The following is a 20,405-nucleotide window of genomic DNA, read 5'->3' as shown; positions in this document are numbered from 1 at the left end:
TGCTCTGCCGATCGCTGCGATGGCAGCAAGCAGGTTGCCTTCGGCGGCATGCCTGTGGAGGGTCCACTGGTCCCGTGGGACCAGGGACCTCCCGCAGGCAAGCCTCTGAAGGCAGCCTGCCTGCCATGCTTGGGGCGGCAAAATACCTAGAGCCGCCCCTGTATGCACATACTTTATCTGGAAATAAAAAAACAACACATGGAGAGCCCCACAATGCCATTTTCATAGTGAAATTTTTCAGACTACAACTTCATTGTCACCTCTTGTGTCTGTTTCTCTACCTGTAAAATAGGGAAAATATTTATCTTCCACACTTACCTCACAGGGGTGTTGTGAGGATTACTTAATCAAAGCCTGTATAGCCCTATTAGGTATAATTGATATAGATCATTGTGGATATTGTAACTAGTAACTGGATTACTTCAAAAAGTTTCTGTTTGAATAATGTTTATATCTGAACTGTTTGGTCTGGAAATCTTACACCACCAGGTTTGCATGCAAGATCTCTGCTTCCAATATCTTGGTTCCAGCTGGTCTATGAGAATAGCTTATGGTATCTCAGTATTTTGATTCGATTTTTTCTTTTTTACCCAAACCTCTTTGTTTAATTCTCAATGTCACTTGTGATAACATTTTGCAGGTCACATTTTTAAGCTCATCTGTAATAAGTTTAAAGGTCCACAATGCAAAAAGCAAAAAAAAAATTTTTAAGAAGCTACCAACCATTTACTTTAAAAAATGAGAGAACTGGAAGGAAGAGGATATGACCCAAAAATGTCCAAAGAAAAAATAAGCAAGAAAAGGCAATATTCTGCTGACAAACTTTCCTCTGACGATGTAAGCTGGAGGAGCTATTGAGGTGTCACAGACACTTATGGCCCCTAAACACCTCTGAATGACTTCAGTGGGAGATAGACCAGGCCTTTACTTAAGCAGAAAGTGACCGGGGTTCTTTTTAAAAAAAATATAGTAGGGTTGCAAATTATGACTGGAAGAACAGCGCTCCCAAAGTCCACTCTCAGCATTAGCAACTCTAATGTTTGCTCATTCCGGAACCTAAATCAATGCATGACGACAGCAGGATGCAATAAACATATTGATACTGAATTAAATATGGCATTTATCATTTTTATACCCCTCTTCAACACAAACGGAGACACTCTGTTAAAGATAAACACAAACCAAACAAATCATAAGAATATCATTCATGTTAATCAATATGAATGTTTTTTCTTCATATTGTGGTTTATGTGTGGGATTTTTGTCATGAGCTTTCCAAGTATATTTAATTCTCCTGCTGTTCTGTTTGGTGATTTTTAACAGTAACATTCGATGGTATTTTATATCCAGGATTTAGCCACCTATATTGAAGTATAATTGAATAACTGCTCAAAAGAAACTGTGGATTGCTCTCTCCTGCAAAATGAGGTAGGGAAGACAGAGAATGGCATTTCCCACTGGACACAACTGCCTACTGGACTGGCCTGTCACAGAGCATATCAAAGCATGGAGCTGCTGGCAGGCTCCTTGATGCACAATGTCTCCTTAAAGCTCCCTTGGAGTGATGCCCAAGCACAACGACTCCAGAACAGACCTACATCTAACAGACACAATCTAATCCTCAATATTTACAAGGAAATTAGGGATGAAATCTTGGCCCTACTGAAATTAACTGCAAAACTGCCACTGAATTTAAATGGTCCAGGATTTCACTCTACGAGGAAAAAAGTAAAATCATTTATTGAAGACACACCCTGCAAACCCCTACTGAGGTAATGAATCATTTCTCATACAAATAATGCCATTGAGATATATGGTGCTACTCATGTGGAAGAGTCTGCAAGACTAGACTTGCAATCTTTAAGAGCATTCTATGAATTTGACCATTTCCTGATATCAAAATACTCCTTGTTAACGCTGTATAGTGGCAAACATTTTACCTGCAGTAAGTTATGTGAAGCATTGAATACTTAGCTCAGAGTACTGATAAACTGTAGATTGATTAGTTCTTGCAAAGAGTTTACAACTCTACTATATAGCCTGAAAATCAGTTATAACAGGAATAAGGTAACAGTGCTGATGAAAACAAGCTTAAAACATTATGGTAATACACAAAAATATAAATGTAAGATGAGATTCTTACATGTCTTAAGCAATTATCATCATCTTTCAAATACTCATCTCCTTACTTCCAAAAAGATCCCAGACACTTTAAGAATATAAATATAGCGTCTCAAAAATGCATCAATTTTTTGGAAGGAGAGTAACAACTGATCAGCACATAGTACACTACATATAGTGGGCAAAATTGAATTTTTAATTTGTTTATAACACAATTCAACTGGTCGCTGTGGACAGGATCAACTCATACTCATACCATGTTTTAAAACTGAGTCCTAATACTGATAATGAAGAAGAGATTTTCAAAGTTAAACTGTATTAGAAACCCTCTTTACAATGAATTAAATACTGTTCCTCAGTTTGATATAAACACACTGTAGACAAAACTTCAAGCCACGGACAAGTGTGCAAACTCCTATTCAAGTTAAAAGCCTCATGAGATCACTGAAGTTAATAAAGAACAGAAAGAACTGAGTCAACCCTGCTAGGATCTGAACTTGTGATTCTAACAAGTGTTATTCTGCTCTCATTTCCACTGGTGTAAATCCTGGGTAACTTCATTGAAGTCCATTGAGTTACACCAGTGAGAAAGGAGAATATGAACCGGAGATTACAGTAATGTTTCACACGTGGGAAATTACTGAAAGCTAGGGGAACCTGAAGGCTGTGACAGAAAGATAATGGTTTTTGATCTAACTCTGTAGGCAAAGGCAATCAACAGCCTCCTATGGGGAGAACTCTTAACTTAGAAAGCTATGCTCCCCAGAGTGTATGCAAAAATGAGTTGTGCATTATTGGTTGAAATCTATGTAGGATTAAAAGAATTTTTTAAATACACAGGAAATTGGAAAAGAAAACTGGAGTTCTAGAGTGGGATGGGGGAAAGCACATAATTAAATATTGTATTTAACAGCTCTTGCACAGGTAATGGACAGAGATTTCACTTCCCAAGATACACCTAAGCAAATTTCATATGAACTCAACACAGGATTACATGTCTAATATGGTAATAAAATCTTATATCTTGACTTCAAAGACTGTGAGGATTATAAACCAAAGGCGAAAAAGGGAAAATCACAGACATGGAGTTATGGCAGGTTGACCGGAGAGGCTGAAACACCATTTGTTAATGAGAGAGAACCTGGCAAACTTAACCACCTGCGGGCTAAGACATCACTCACAACAGTGGCATGTTTCAAGTTTCCATATTGCTTGTTTATTAATGATGTGGGGGGAGGAGGAAACGGGAGGGCAGGGCATGGGTGAGCAGTGAGGAAGCAAAATTTGAAGACACAAAATTATTTAGGTTATTGATGACCAGAGAGGACTGAGGAACTTCCTAGACAGCTAATCAAGCAAAGTGGATGGACAACATAGTCAAAATTCAGTGTTGATAAATGCAAGAACCACAAGTTCGACGAAGTGGGTATTCACCCACGAAAGCTCATGCTCCAAAACGTCTGTTAGTCTATAAGGTGCCACAGGTCTCTTTGCTGCTTTTATATAAATCAGTGTGTGGTCTCATCTGTATTATTGTGTGTAATACTGGTCACCCCAATCTCAAAAGGCTATTGCAGATTTAGAGGGGGTTCAGAGATATGCAACAAAAGTGACTAAGGTCCCAGAAAGGGAAGAGATGGATTTTTTTATCTTAGGAGACAAATAAAAGGGGACTTGATAAAATAATATAAAAAGAATTATTAGTTGAGAGATTGTAACTGAGGTATAGAGAGATTACAAGATTGACCTGAGGCCACAAAAGAGATTTGTGGCATACCTGGGAATTGACCCAGATGTCCTGAATCCACTGCAGTGTCATGACCACAAGACTATCCTTCCTTGCTGACTTTCATTTTCTAAACTTTTCTTTATTTAAGAACCTTTTCATCAAACCTTTCTGAGATTCCAAATTGAGAGACAGTCTGAGCTTAAACCCAGTTCATATTCTTTGACCTAAAGCACAGACCAGGGATTTTTACGATTCTAAGTAGCATGGACAAGAATAAAGTTTGAGGGGGAAGGTGATAAGTACAGTGAGAGCAAAACTAAAAATGTACATTTCAGTTAAGATCACCACATCTGGTAAAATTTAAGTTATACAGTTTTACAGGGATTTTTTCAGTCACTTACAATACTAGACAATCCATAGATTCAGAGATTATAAGGCCAGAAAGCACCAAAGTGTTCATCTATTCTGGCCTCCTGTATAAACACAAGTCACCGGACTTCTCTGAATTAATTCTTGTTTGAACAAGAGCATATCCTTTAGAAAAACACCCAATCTTTATTTTAAAATTGCCAATGACGGAGAATCCACGACAACCCTTGGTAAATTGTTCCAATGATTAATTACCCTCACTGTTAAAAAAATGTTTTTTATTTCCTGTCAGAATTTGTCTAGCTTCTACTTCCAGGCACTGGACCGTTTTATACCTTTGTCTTCCAGGCTGAAGAGCCCATTATCAAATTTTTATTTCCCATGTCGGTATTTTACACACTGCAATCAAGTCACCCCTTAACCTTCTCTTTGTTAAGCCAAATAGATTGAATACTGAACTCAAATTGCCCTGTTTTCTATTCATTCCTTCTGAAGCATCTGGCACTGGCCACTATTAGAGGACAAGATACTGGGCTAGCCGGATCATTGATCTGACCCAGTATGGCCATTCTTATGTTGAACTACTTGAGTCTATCACTGTAAGGTGTGTTTTCCAATTCTTTAATCATTTTTGCGGCTCTTCTCTGAACCCTCTTCAATTTATCAACATCCTTCTTCAACTGTGGGCACCAGAACTGGACACAGTATTTCAGCAGTGGTCACACCAGTGCCACGTACAGAAGTATTATAACCTCCCTACTCCTACTCAAGAGTCCTCTGTTTATACAGCCAAAGATTGCATTAGCCCTTTTGACTATGGTGGTGCACTGAGAGCCCATGTTCAGCTGATCATCGACCATGACCTTCAAGTCTGTATTCAGAGTCACCTTTTCCCAGGACTGTAACAATGGCTTTTATTCCTTGTTCTTAGATGCAAGACCTTACATTTGACTGTAATAAAACATATATTGTTTGCTTCCACCCAGTTTACCACAGTCAGTGACCTGTCCTCTTCATTATTCACCACCCCCCAAATCTTTGGGTCATCTGCATACTTTATCAGTGAGGCCTTTGGAGCTGTGCTCCGGCTCCGCTCCAGCTCCAGGCAAAAATCTGCAGCTCCACTGCTCCGGAGCTGCTCCATGCTCCACGCTTTGCTCTAAAGCCCTATTATCAGTAACCATTTTATGTTTTCTTCCAGATATTGATAAAAATATTCAATATCATAAGGCCATGAACTGATCTCTGTGGGACCCTCTAGAAACACACCTACTTGATGATCCCCCATTTACAATTCAATTTTGAGACCTGTCAGTTAGCTAGCTTTTAGTTCTTTAGTGTGTGCCATGTTACTTTTGTATTATTCTAGATTTTGTAATCAAAATGTCATATGTTACTAAGCCAAATGACTTACTATGTATATTATATCAACAATATTACAGTTATCAGCCAAACTTGTCATCTCATCCAAAACCAAAACAGTTATCAAGTTAGTTTGACAAGATCTATTTTCCATAAATACATGCTGACTGGCATAGTCTTCCACAGTCTCAAGAAAAACAACTTTTTTTCCCCAATACCTATTAAACTGTATATACTGTCTCTGCATGTTGGCACATAAAATCACCATCTGCTTCAGTCACGGTTATACTTTCAGACACAGCTGGGAAGTTAACATTTCTCTTTTTTTTTCTACCCCCATCCCTCTGCACTTTAAACTTTTTGACTGGCATTGTGCTTCTCTGAGTTTGCAGTCTGGGCCTTTCTCCAGCTGAATTCACCTGCTTTAGATTTTCTGAGTCCTAATAAAAAAAAGGCCTGCAGACACATTTGCTCCAAGTGTGCAACCATTCAGGGGTGGTAATGAGTTGGACTGCAGCCTGGTATCTGGCAAACCTTTCTACTTCATGACTCACGGCTAATTAAAACCACACTCTATGCAGCATTACTTACAAATAATTGAGTGCCTCCCATCCCCTTTCCAGCGTTTCACAATACTGTATACTTTTTTTGTTCTGGTGCAGGTCTGTTTCTCTGAAAGTTAGATGCACTATTATGAATCAGGATTTCCATATTTTCATTGATCCTTACTATCCTTAATCTCTTAGGGTTGGATATCAATACCCTTTCATGCAATGAATTGTGTCTTACTCTGTGAGCAGTCTCGCTGATTTTATTTTACAGATTTACTGCCTGTGGAATAAACCACTCATCAGAATTGGGTGCTTAACCACCCTAAGAATCTGATGTGTTTAACTTAATTCAGGAGTGATGGGATGAAGAGTGACCTTAACATCTGATTATGAAAAATATCATAATTTTATCAAATCTTTTTATATGTACATTTTATTTCAAAGAGTAGATGTGTTATCCTTGTTTTTTACACTGCTTATCATCATGTAATTTCATGCCCTGAAAACAGAGAGAGCACTGAGAGTACATGAGAACTGTTCTACGTAAATGACTGCCTGCTCTAAATAGGTAAAGCTGCAGGGCATACTATTTGCTTCTGGATGCAGTTCAAGACTTTTTGATTTATAAAGTCCTCTATGGCTTGAAACCCAGTGCTCTAAAAGGCTTTCTATCTCTTCAGGCACTGTGGAGCTGGGGACATCAGCCAATGGATCCTTAATTTTATGTCTGGAGATGGGTGGCAGGGACTCCTGGCAGAAGTTCCTCAACTCTGGAATTTGCTCCACTTGCTGGTACAATAAACCCCCAGACTGTTCACTTTGTGGCACTGTGGCTACTTATCACTTTTTCAGATGCTTTTATTTGAAGGGTGAAATACAACAATTTAAGCCAATTAAAGACCCAGTCCAGTGCGCTTCCGAAAACATGGTAGTCTGTAAGCCAGTGCAGTGCTGAAGAACTGGTGTGTTTATTTATTTATTTAGGATTCCTGTTTCAACATACTCATCCAAAGCATAAATCCAAAAGATCAATTAAAATCAATACAAATGGGGCCAATGTGCAAAAAATTATGAATCCTTCAAAATCCCCACAAACTCAGAAACTCAGTGATACATTCCATATATGCATCAGACTCCCTGTAGCCAGCACAGTGATGTACAGACTCCCGATATTTTTAGCTGCTTCTGTAGCATTTTATGAACAGTCTTTCTAAGTAGCAAACATGACTACAGGATGTTATGTGCAGAACACCTACAGACAGCTGAAGTTGATATAGTTTTAAAAAATGTTTCACTTATCATTCACTAATTTTTACTTCACTTTAAGAATATATAGGTTATTCTGCTGTAAATGAGTTGATGGTGAAAAGTAATCAGTCCTGTGTAAAGTATTGATGTACTATTTTCCTCCCACCTTAAAATACTTATATGGCTAATTTTTTGACATAAAAACATAGCCACTGTGCTTTGTAATAATATGTAAATAACCTATAATATTTTGGCTGAGTTTTGCTGTAATGACAAAAATGTAGCCAAATAAGTTCTCTCTCTCTCTCTCTCTCTCCCCCCTCCCTTCTCCCCTCCCCCCCCCCCATTTAAAGAAAATCCTAATATCTAATTGGTTGGAAGATTGCCTTGAGGTAGTCCATGTATGAAAGATCCCATTTAAAACCTCATTCTGTTCTATTTATTACCATGTAACCTCTACATGCTATAGCTCAGCTTCATATGCCCTTCCACACTCTCTACCTCTGGATCACCTCCTGTTCACCCAGACTCCAGGCTGGGGCTCATCTCTAGCCTTAATCAAAAATAGACATCAAATCAGACTCTTGTAAAACCACCGTTCAGATACAGATGAACCTGAATGTGCCCTTTTCTTCTTCCAGTTTGCTTCTGTATTAGATTTCTCGTATTTTATGCTTGGACAGAAGATGGATAACTTTAAAGATGTCAGCCAGGGCCTACTTCAGTAACATATAACTTTATTTTAAGAGAGACAGGCAGAACACAGCTTGCTTATTAGTCATGTTCATGGCACCATTCTTCATACCACTTGGAACATCTCCCATTGCAGATATAGCAGCAGATTTTAGCTTCTGCTAAGGTTTTTTTGCACCACTCAAGCAAAAAACAGCCTTAAAGGTCATTTTAACTAGCTTCCAGGGTATTCAGAAGAGCCTGCTTAGTCTGGTTGAGATATCAGGGCACAGTCAGAGGAAGTGTATGTGGCCAGGAGCTGCAGTCTTCAGTTGATCCCTGGCTGCCAGAACAGCCCATGAGAACCACAGGCAGTGGGTCTAAAGTAGCTGATCTAACGTGCACTTGGAACTGGACCGGCGTCTGGTGGCCCCAAAATACAGGCAATGCAAATGTGACATATGGGAGCCGTTTCATTTTCTTCCTCTCCAGAACTGCACCAGAATGTGTGGCTGATCCCTAGCCTTTAGCCCACAACGAGGTAGATCACCTCTAAGTGCCTCTTCTACATGAAATTACTGAGTTGTAATAAACCTGAAAAATATCTTTACAATAAACTTATAAAGAAAAACAAAATTAAAGTGATGTTAGGGCTCTCACTTTAACCAAGAAAAGGATAGAAAAATGAGATTCAAAGCATTTAAACCAGCTTGACATTTTGTCCTTAAAAAATCACTTTGGGATTTACATGAGACACCATTATGTGGTTTGGGCCATATGGACTTCTTTTTTTGTTGTCAATTTGTTCCTCTAGTTTCAGGGGAATTTTCTACTTCAATCTTTTCTGCCACCCTTTGTTCCCATGACGCCACTATGTACCCAAAGTAGGCAAAGGCCACAAAATTATTCACAGATTTAACCATCTCTTTCCAAAAAGCATGGTGCATGAGGTATCTTCCCTTTCATATGCTGCTGGTCGTGGACATTAGGCTTTGGGAAATATAGACAAAAGTTGCAATCTCAAGCAATTTTGCAAAATACCTAGTAGTGACTCTGAACAAACCCCCCAGTTTTGAGTACCCTCAAACTTTGGAAAAGAAACAGATCCAAATGTCTGGCTGGTTTGTCACCATAATGGGCTGAATTAAAACCCTGGATCTGAAGACCCTGAACATTTGAATAATTCAGACCCTAATGCAATGTTTGCATCTTTGGTCAATCTCTAATTATTTAATTTTTAATTTTCCATTTTGCTTCCTTAGGATAATGATTTTGGTATGTTTTTCTCCCTAAGAACATTTGTTTTTGTTTTCTGAAACCAAGGTCACTTTTAAATACACTTTTGAGATATTTTCCAAATTTAGCTCAGACATAACACAGTATTAACTAGAAGTCCCACTGACCAATACTTTCTAGTTATTTCCTTATATTCCCCATCTGTCTGTCTCCATATAATGTCTCTTACTCTTGTCGTATTATATTATATTATATTATATTATATATTATATTATATTATATTATATTATATTATATTATAAACTCTTTGGAATGGGGACTGCAGAGGTGAAAGTAAGCCAGTACGGTTCGGTATGGCATACCAGCAAGAGCCAGTATGCCGTGCTGGACTGGACCAGCTCCCGCAGTGGTGATTTAAATGGCCCAGGACTCCAGCTGCTGTGGGGAGCCCTGAGCCCTTTAAAGCACCACCAGAGCCACCTGGAGCCCCAGGCCCTTTAATTCACCCCTGAGTCCCGGAGCTCCCAGCCACTTCTGCAGCTGGTAGCTCTGGGGTGATTTAAAGGCCCTGGGGCTCCCAGCCAGAGCCAGAGCCCCAGGGACTTTAAATCTTGAAAGGCCCCACCTCTTCCAGTTGAGGCCATGTCCCCGCTCAGGACTCCAGCGTACTGGTAAGTCCTTTAAGTTACTTTCACCCGTGGGGGACTGTCTTTTTGTTCTGTGTATTGGCAGATAGTCATTTACACAGAACAATTCCCATGTACTCTCAGTGCTCTCTGTTTTCAGGACATGGAATTACATGATGTAAGTGATGTAAAAAACAGAGATAACATCTACCTTCTGAAATAAAATTTACATATAAAAGATCTGATAAAATTGAGATTTTTTCATAATCAGATGTTGTTAAGGTCAGATTTTACCCCATCACTCCTGAATTAAGTTAAACACACCACATGAGAGATTCTTGGTGATTAAGCACCAAATTCTGATACTTTTCCTCATGCTGAAGAGGATTTACTCCATGCTGGGCAGTAAAATAAAATCAGTGAGATTGCTCACAGAATAAGATACAATTCAGTGTGTGAAAGGGTATTGATATCCTACCCTATGGGATTAAGGATAGTAAGCACAATGGGATTCATGACTACAGCTCCTAGGTACTATTGTACTATAATACAAATACTTAATAAATAATAAAATAATAATAATAAACATTATACAGGTATAAATGTGCATCTAATACCATTTCTTCATTTTCAAATTGTGTGTTGTACTGTGCTGCATCCTCTGTCACTGGCTTCAGCACAAGGTTTCTGCAGACAAGCCATATGGTCAAGCTAGCAATGAACATCCCAATATCTGGTACAAACACTCTGATCACGTTGCCAGCATCAGCTCCCTTCACACTGTATGGATTGAAAAAACAAAGGAAACATTTGTTAGTTCTAATTCTGCATTGGCTTGAAACATTAAGTTAACTGGACACCATTCTTTTAAAAGAGAAGGAGAGTGCACTTCCCAGAGTGAAAGAGTAAGTAGTTTGTACAGCTGTGACAGAATGCCTTGGTGCCATGTAATTACAGTATAAATGATTCATTCCTAATAGCGTGTTCTTGTGCAAACATTCCAGCACATTGTTTGGCTGATCAAAAGTCATTTTGTAGATCCTAAAGTTATTTAGTGGAGAGAGTAAACTGCCCTAGAATCAACATTAAAATCTGATGGCTCTCAATAAATCTCAGTCCAGTTCCAGGAGGACAGATGTGTACAAACACAGTCCCAATCATCACCCTGGGTGGTATTCATAGCAGGGAGAAACACTCCTGCATGGTCATGGAGGTAAAATTACATTCCCACCCACTCTTATCGCTTAATCACAACTGAGAAATAGGTGAGCAGTACGGAAAAGGCTGCAGCCCAGTGATATAGCAATACTATGAAAGCTGAATTTCATTCTCTCTATATTTTGACATCTTTCAGGAGTGCTAAATTTACTTTAAAAGATATGAAAAATAAAATATTCTATTTTACTATAATATTTAACAAAATGTTTTCTTTAACCAGGTCCTTTAAATACCATTTAATCTTTTTTTGGCCTCTATTGTGAAACTTTAATGAGCTATAAAATTGTACATCTATTGAAGACCCCATGATGCATACAGTATTCAGGAATACACAAACGCTGTATGTCATTTTCCTTTTACTACTTTTCACAAAAGCAACAGTTTAACCCTTAAGAACTAATTAGAGAGAAAGTGCCGTGTCTTTCCTTAGGACTCCCACTTCCTGTTCCTAAATACTTGGATAGCTCAGTGAATTTAATGGAAAGTGCACAATACACTGCACTGTGCAAATTTAAAATGTTTTGTCTGGGGACTATTACCTCTATGGGTTTGGATGCTGCATCTGAATTTGATTTATTTTATTAACAAAATTTAGACTTGCATTTAGTTGACACAATGACTGGTTTATTTAAACTGCTGTATTGACTTCCTACACTTTTTAACTACTACTAATAGGATACAAGCTTAATTATTTCAAAGTGTACAGTGTAAGACTGCCAAGCATTAGGTTAGCACATTTTAAATAGACAGTTTTGACATTAAGTGACTTTTTACAAGGATAGACGTCTAGAACTATTTTCAGGTTTAATGACTGCAATGGATTCTGGGAACACACAGGGTACAGATGAGTAGGCTAGATTACCAGCTCAGTGCCTGAACTGTATGACTTTTAAAAAAACCAGAAACACCTGATGTATTTTCTAGGGTCTATTAAAAATTACTATCTCTGTCTTTCTGTGTCTATATCCTAGCAGCAGTGAAATTTACAGAAGAAATCTTTGCTAAGGTGCAACTGGTAACTGGGTATCAGTCCAGTATTTTTGGAGTCACCAAAATACCTCTAGCATCACTGCTATGAATCAATGCTTTATGTAGAAAAAGAAATACATAGTTGCCTACAGGACTCTTGCCCATTAATGTGCACACACAGGATCAAATCCTATAGTTTTTAACTCAGGCAAAACTCAAATTGGACCTGATTTTTCTCTGCCTCACACCTTGTTTGTGCAAATCAGATACAAAATGCTAAGAATTAAGATTGTTAGCTTTAACACCCACTTTTCACAGGTGTGATGTGAATGACTACCCATGGTGCAATATGCTGCTCGAGCTACTGTGCTAAAATAGCAGTGCGGCTGTTACGCCACTGGTGGCGGCTTGGGGTAGCATGAGTCCATCTATACAGGCTGACAGTCATACTTCCCAGCTGCAGGGTAGTCATCCCCTCAAGCCTTAAGTCCTTTCTTTACCTCTGGATTCAAATAGACTTGAACCCAACTGATTATGTACCTTCCAGAAGAAAGTTAATGAAGACTTATTTCAATCTTCCTGACTTGTGAATCTCTCAGCTATTACACTCTTGCAGTATTAAACTGGAGTGATCATGTATTGTATCAGACACACAAAATGGGTGAGATAATCTCTCTTATTGGACCAACTTCTGTTGTGAAAGAGACAAGTTTCAAGTGTCACAGAGAAGAAACCTTGTCTCGTTCACCAACAGAAGTTGGTCCAGTAGGAGATTATCTCACCCACTTTGTCTTCCTCAAACCCTGGGACCAACATGGCTACAACAACACTGCAAACATGCATTCCATGATAGCTGAGTATCTTGAAACTGTTTTGGCCAATGCTTTCAAGCAGTACTATAGCAGAGAAAAAAGGCTGAAGTGTCCAAGAAAGGCTTGCAAGACAGTCAACAGATTAAATTAGCCTCTTTATTAGTAGAGCATGGACATGTTTCCTGTGCTACTGTTTCAATGCTATAGGACTGAATGGTATATCACGATGTAAGACAATATGTTCAGCACCACAGGAAGTGAAGGCTTTATAGATGTTAAGAAGTAAATTTCTTGATAGGATTGTACTTGTTGTAATAGACAGAGATTAACTGGACACACAACATCAGATTTGCAAGATTCACTGTTAAAATGGATCTGATCTGTTCCTGTGAAATAATGCTGTGAATAGACCATTTCAATGCAATTTACTGAGACTCTTCTAGAAATAAAACCACTACATAATGTGTCTTATTGAGGCTTAAAATTCAGTTCCATTGGATCCAATCAGCTACACTAGGATAGATTAAAAAGGTGATTTTAACACACCAGTAGTTCTCAGGAGTATACATCTCTATGGATCCAGGCCCTATCTCCTCTGCAAATCACATTCCAGAAAACAAACATGAAAGTCTGTTGTGTCAAAGTTTTGTGTGCTGTTGCTCCCAGTTCCTTTTACTAAACAAAATCACGTGCCTATAGGATTTTACAAAATGCATAATGAAATGTGATATTATGAGAAATGGGATTTAAAACAGGATTTAAGACTAGGATGCCAAAGCCCATACTGTAATACTTGGGGTCATCTGCACAACAAAAAGAATGAAAAGGATTTATAGATTGACTGCAGTTTTTCTACACTCGTTAAGGACTCCATTCACACATGGACATATTTTGCTACCAGCCTATGCATTGTGTTCTTCATTCCCAACAGAGCCTCGTTGAAGAAGTTTAAAATCAGAATGGACACAAGAGCATATATAGTATATGCTCCTAAGAATCAACTCCCCCCACCCCATCACCTGGGCGAGAATCATTGGACAAGAAATTGGCAAAGACCTTGATCCCTAGTTAGCATGGCACCATTCATGCGGCTAAACCCAAAAGTTTGCCATAAAGGCTAATTTTTCTATTAACACAGACTATTGTCAGGAGTTTATAACAAAGCCATAAACATGTTCTGGGGTCAAATTTAAGATAATCAACATCAACTTGAATGATTTTTTTCAATATTTAAAGAAAAATGGGCTAGACCACTTAAAAGGTTGCTCTGTAGGAGGGCCAACAAGTAAGTTAGGGATTTGAAACATTAGTTGACCATATAGAATCGACTGCACATTTTTGAAGACAAGAATATGTTAGGGTTGCCATAGTTGCTTTTTTATTCTGGGGGACAAAAACAGACATCTATGACTGTCACAGTCATATGTGAAGCTTATGTCACTATCACATAAACATGATTCCAAAACAGAGTTTTCCTCATCTGTCCATCTGAATCCACCTGGTGTATCTAGTGTTACACTTAGATTATAAACTTTTTGTGCATGGATCATCTTTCTGTTCTGTATTTGTACAGCATCTAGCAAAAGGTGTTCTTGGTTTACTGGGGCCCCTAAGTGTTACTACAACACAAATAAGAAAAATAATATACAAATTACATTTTCTTTTTTAGGTGTCCTGCAATCTAATAACTATTGCTTTTAGTGTGCAATCCTACAGACATTATATTGACTTTGTGGTGCGAGGCAGAACCCTTAAGCCAAAATTCAGACCCAAACACCCAGTGAAAAAGGTCAGGAAGACACTGGGAAGATGCATGAGTGAGAAATCCTTTCCTAAGCTGAGGTGCAATGCAGACTTGGGGCCCTTATGCTGTACCCCTGCATCTGGGGAGTGGAGGAGCCATACATGCCTTTGTTCCTGGCCCCATGCAGTGAAACTATACAAATTCCTATGCACTGAGGCTCTGGGCAGCTGTGGATGTGAGGGGGCTGCATTTGTCCCTTAAGGTATAAAAGTGAGAATTTGGCCCTTAAACTGCAGTTATACATTGAAAAGTGTTGTTTTTAGAATGACACCAGGAGCTTCTATATCTATTGTCTCTAAGGGCTTGCCTGAAAATAGCTGTGTAGAAATTGCTTTGATATTGCAACTCGGGCTGCTGCTCAGGCTCTAAAGTCATCATCCTCCCACCAGGCTGACAGCCCAAGCCAGAACATCTACACCACCATTTTTAGCATGCCAGCACAAGCTCCACTAGTGTGGGCCCAGGGGTGGGAGGCTTGTTCGCAGATGCGGTGTAAATATATCTTAAATGAGATAAAATATGCTCAGTTTAAAATAAACAGATTATGTATATGTATTTGAAAGTGTGCGTGGATTTTTTGAAACTATAACACAGGGATTTCAACTTTTTTAGATTTTAAACTTCAAAACAGAATTTTTAAGACAGGTGATTTTGATAGTTATGTGAAAAAAAAGAAATGGCTGTTTGCTAAAGCCGCTTGTAACATGCAGCATAAACAGATTAAATTATTAGATCAATTTAACAGGATTCCAATGTGTGGAATTAAATTGATGGGTCTGGGCATTAGCTCACTGCTGGCAACGTGTATGTACGCTTAGATGTACTCTCTATTATTTAAACATAAATTAAATACCCATAAGAAACTAAATCAACGTAGTTTCTATTTGTTATATTCACATTATGATTTACAAGTCAGTGGCAATAAAATTACAGGTTTAGCTTTCCAGGGCAGTTCTTTCTCTCCAATTAGAATGAATTATTTCTTGCTTGAAATGAACAAAGCATGATACACACACAAACACATTGCACCATCTGTTATTAAAGTTGCCAGATACTTTCCACTATAAGACCCAGAATTAGGGTGCTTATAACTTTGCCATACTTTAGTCATTTGAAGCTGAAATTTCCCATGTTGGGTGTCTGCCTTAGACTATTTATTTATTTATTTATTTGACATTCTAGCAAAAATGGTTCAGCCATTTCGGAGAATGAAACTAAGGAAAAAATATAGTTTTTTGCCCAAGTTAAAAAAATCCAGAGACCTTTTATTTGAAAAGCTCTAGGGCCCCACGATGTGGAGCAGGCACTTGGCATTTGGCAGCATGGTGGCTTGTGTGTCAGGAATGTGCATTTTGCCACCCCTAGTGAAATCTGCCCAAATTTAGCCAAGTTATTGCAGTTTGCACATGCTCAGTGGAGACTTCTTAGAAGTTAGCAGCAAAATTCCCTGAACGTTTCATGAGCATTGGGCATGCTTCATCCCAGGGCTGAGTAGGACTTTCTCTGCAACTGCAGGTATGGGTTGCTACTTAAGAGAGCAGACAGTCTCTCCTGAGCATTCAATGACACCTCTGTGATGATCCCAAGCAGGCGGAAGCTGTCTGATTTGAATGCAGAGAGAATAAGAGCCATACCTGTAGGGAGAGGGGTGGAATAGTAAAAAGCCTGGAGGAAAGGGCAGGAAATGGGAGGCAAAAATTGGGACAGGATGCTGGCAGGGAAGGGGAGACGGAAACTAGGACTGGCTGGGCAAGGAGACTGGCTAGGATCAGAAGCAAGGGATGGGGGAAAAGGCAGGACAGGGACACATGAGATGGCATGGGAAATGGGCAGAAGGATCTGCGCCCACTTGAGAACCCTTCCCTCCAGAGCCTGGAATGGAGGATTTCTGTGTCTCACTATTCCTGATGCTGTCAGCAAATATTTGTGAAATCCACTGGCAAAGCAAACTCTCTAGTGCTGGTCCACATAGAAGATGACAACCTATTACTGCTACCAGTTACTCTGTTAGTTTAAGTGGCAGAGGTCTGTGTGGTAGATTTCAAGGCTTCAACTATGTGAGCATCAATATGCAAACGTGATTCTGGGATGCATTAACAGGTGTGTTGTAAACAAGACACGAGAAGTCATTCTTCCACTCTACTCTGCACTGGTTAGGCCTCAACTGGAGTATTGTGTCCAGTTCTGAGCACCGCATTTCAAGAAAGATGTGGAGAAATTGGAGAGGGTCCAGAGAAGAGCAACAAGAATGATTAAAGGTCTTGAGAACATGATCTATGAAGGAAGGCTGAAAGAATTGGGTTTATTTAGTCTGGAAAAGAGAAAACTGAGAGGGACATGATAGCAGTTTTCAGGTATCTAAAAGGGTGTCATCAGGAGAAGGGAGAAAACTTCTTCACCTTAGCCTCTAATGATAGAACAAGAAGCAGTGGGCTTAAACTGCAGCAAGGGAGATTTAGGTTGGACATTAGGAAAAAGTTCCTAACTGTCAGGGTAGTTAAACACTGGAATAAATTGTCTAGGGAAGTTGTGGAATCTCCATCTCTGAAGATATTTAAGAGTAGGTTAGATAAATGTCTATCAGGGATGGTCTAGACAGTATTTGGTCCTGCCATGAAGGCAGGGGACTGGACTCGATGACCTCTCAAGGTCCCTTCCAGTCCTAGAGTCTATAATGCAATTTCGGGGGTGGTGGAGGTTGTTTTGTTTTGTTAAAAACCTAAGAAATTACATAGAAAAATATGATAAAAACGTTATTAAGGTTGCAAAGTCAAGCACTCAGAAGTTAGGAAATGCCAGAATTAAGGCTGCTTTTGCATATGCATTGCAATAAAATCTTTAATTATACGATCACAAATTATTTTTTCAGTGCAAGGAGTGGACCTGCTCTGGAGATGAATCAGGGTCATGTAGTGAAAGAGGCTGTTTGGAGACCCTGCTTCATTTGATGCAGAAGTTGGAAGGTGTGTAATGAATGAAGCAGGGGCTTGCAGGAAGAGAGAGGATGATCTCATGATTTAGTCAGTTGAATGCTGCCCTGGGGAAGTGGATTCTATTCTTGCTTTTGCACAGAATTCCTTTGTGATTATGGGCAAGGCACTTTAAGCCAAACTTTTCACTGATTGTCACTAATTCTTTATTTTCTGAGTGCCTAACTTGATATCCCGATATCCGATTTGCAGAAGTGCTGAGCACTCACAGCTGCAACTGAAGTCAATGCGAGCTGTGCTTTAAACATACAAAGTGCTATATGAAAAATCAGGTCCTAAACCTTTCAAATTGGGCATCTAAAATTAGTGGATGATATTTTTGACCTTCATCTCTCTATACCTCACTTTCTCATCAGTAAAGTGGGGATACCACCACCCTCACTTCATAGGGGTATTGTGAAAATAATTTCATTAATGTTTGGGAGACCCTCAGATACTACAGTGATGAGTGTCACTGAAAAGCCCATGAGGAAATTACTAATTCTGTCTTCAGAGCAGACTTTGAATAACGTACAGTAAATAAGATTTGGGGGCACACACTGAAATATAGCTCTGAATGAGGCAGAGGACCTGTGGCGGGGACAAAGAGTCCATGATCATGTAATTAAAGACTGTATCATAAACTATACACACAATGATCAAATTAAGTTTGCACATGTACCTTAATTCTCCTATTTCCTAACTTCTGCATGGCTTGATGTTGCAACCTTAATAATGTTCTTTTAACTCAGTTTATTAGTGACCACCAATGAAAAGTTTGGCTTAGAGTGCCTTGCCCATAATCCCAAAGGAATTTTATATATATAAAAGAAATGGAAGGTAGGAAGGATTAATTTTATAGCTGATAGAAATAATTCTATTTAAAATTAATCTTTTCAGTAACTCAGGATCTGATTTTCTTTCCCTGATCAGCTGTTTTATAAATATTAGACTAGGCTGAAAGCTTTCCTTTGAAATCTCCCCCCGAAAATTAAAATTTGCATTTGTCTCTAACTAGTAGTTTGTGGAAAGTTTTTGCTTAACATTTTTCCTTAATTTTTTTAAAAAATTTTTATCATAAAACTGTAGATGTTTAGTTGTCAGCCGTTTTGGCAAAAAATAGTAACTTTTGTTGAAATTTTCCATAGGGAAAATTATTTTCTGATCAATACTTACAAATACGACATTTAATCATTTGTATTCCTGAAGTGCTGAACACATCACTTTTAACTAAGGTAATAGACTACTTTAGTGTAAATGCACCTGATACACCTCTACCCCAATATAACACGACCCGATATAACATTGGGGGGAGGGATAGCTCAGGGGTTTGAGCATTGGCCTACTAAACCCAGGGTTGTGAGTTCAATCCCTGAGGGGGCCATTAAGGGAACTGGGTTAAAAATCTGGAGATTGGTCCTGCTTGGAGCAGGGGATTGGACTAGATGACCTCCTGAGGTCCCTTCCAACCCTAATATTCTATGATTCTATGAATTTGGATATAACGCGGTAAAGCAGAGCTCCAGGAGGGGCAGGGCTGCGCACTCTGGTGGATCAAAGCAAGTTCGATATAATGCGGTTTCACCTATAACACGGTAAGATTTTTTGGCTCTCAAGGACAGCATTTTATCGGGGTAGAGGTGTATAAGTAAATTTGCTCTCTATCCTTATAAGGCACTGTCTCTGGGCAGCTGCCCTTTGTGGGGAGTTAGAGCCCAGTCTGCCTGTGACTGACTACCTTATGAAGACTGCAAATAAAGATTACATAAGCTTAGTTTGAGGAGAGACAGAAAGCTCCTCTGGAGAAGAACTTCCAAGAGAGGTCTGAATCAGAGGTCTGAGCAGGAAGCCAAGCGTATGAGGTCTCGGAGGAATCCACCAGAATGGGAAGCCTGGAAGATGTGCGCCTAGAGATGGAAGCTTCATAGACAGAGGGCTGCAGTCAGCAGGCATCCAAGAGGGTCTTGTATTAGCCAAGGGTCTCCCTGATGCTGGCTGGAGGCCTCACCTGGCAAGGATGACCCGTAGTTTCTGGAAAGAAACAGGGTGGGGGAGAGTGATAGCTCAGTGGTTTGAGCATTAGCCTGCGAAACCCAGGGTTGTGAGTTCAATCATTTAAGAAACTGAGGTAAAAATCTGTCTGGGGATTGGTCCTGCTTTGAGCAGGTGGTTGGACTAGATGACCTCCTGAGGTCCTTCCAACCCTGATATTCTATGAAAAGAGTCAGAGTAGATAAACCTCCTTCACTCCAGAGAAGGATCTTACTCTGGGACAAATACTGGAACAGAGAACACATGAGGAAGAGCCTGGAAAGATGAGAGCACAAGACTCAAGATGGACCAAGAACAATCTGCTCATCCAGCTAAGATGTTGGAATGAAAGTTTTGTTGATTTCTACATTGACTATTCTGTTAATAAATGAGGCCCTCCAAAAAGGGGTGCTATTTAGCATGAAGAGGTCTATCTGGACATGTTGATAATGCTGGGTGAGGGAAAAATCAAGTAAGGGTTCACCTGAAACACCATGCCCGCCTGCAAGCATAGGTCACTGGGTCAGCCTGGAATGATGATATGCATCTATTGATGAAACAGAATCACAAAAATGGTCAATGGAAACCCATCTTTGGATACCCAGATCAGTGGAAAATCATAAGATTTTTATGGATCAAAACAATATATAGCAATAAATATACATTTTAAAGTACAGTGTTATTTCTT

The 20,405-nt window shown here is 39.2% G+C and overlaps 1 protein-coding gene across 1 annotated transcript in view; it reads right to left on the bottom strand.

Annotated features, from left to right (window-relative positions):
* Positions 1-20,405, bottom strand: part of PIEZO2 (piezo type mechanosensitive ion channel component 2) — a 484,884-nt gene that overhangs the window by 195,681 nt on the left and 268,798 nt on the right. The window contains exon 5 of the mRNA XM_050942210.1: positions 10,532-10,694. Coding sequence (XP_050798167.1) covers positions 10,532-10,694 — 163 coding nt within the window. The remainder of the gene's footprint in view (positions 1-10,531; positions 10,695-20,405) is intronic.

The sequence above is a fragment of the Gopherus flavomarginatus genome, chromosome 2, assembly GCF_025201925.1.
Source record: "Gopherus flavomarginatus isolate rGopFla2 chromosome 2, rGopFla2.mat.asm, whole genome shotgun sequence".
Taxonomy (NCBI): domain Eukaryota; kingdom Metazoa; phylum Chordata; order Testudines; family Testudinidae; genus Gopherus; species Gopherus flavomarginatus.
Note: the sequence above shows the minus strand (reverse complement) of the source record. Positions and strands in the feature narration are given on the sequence as shown.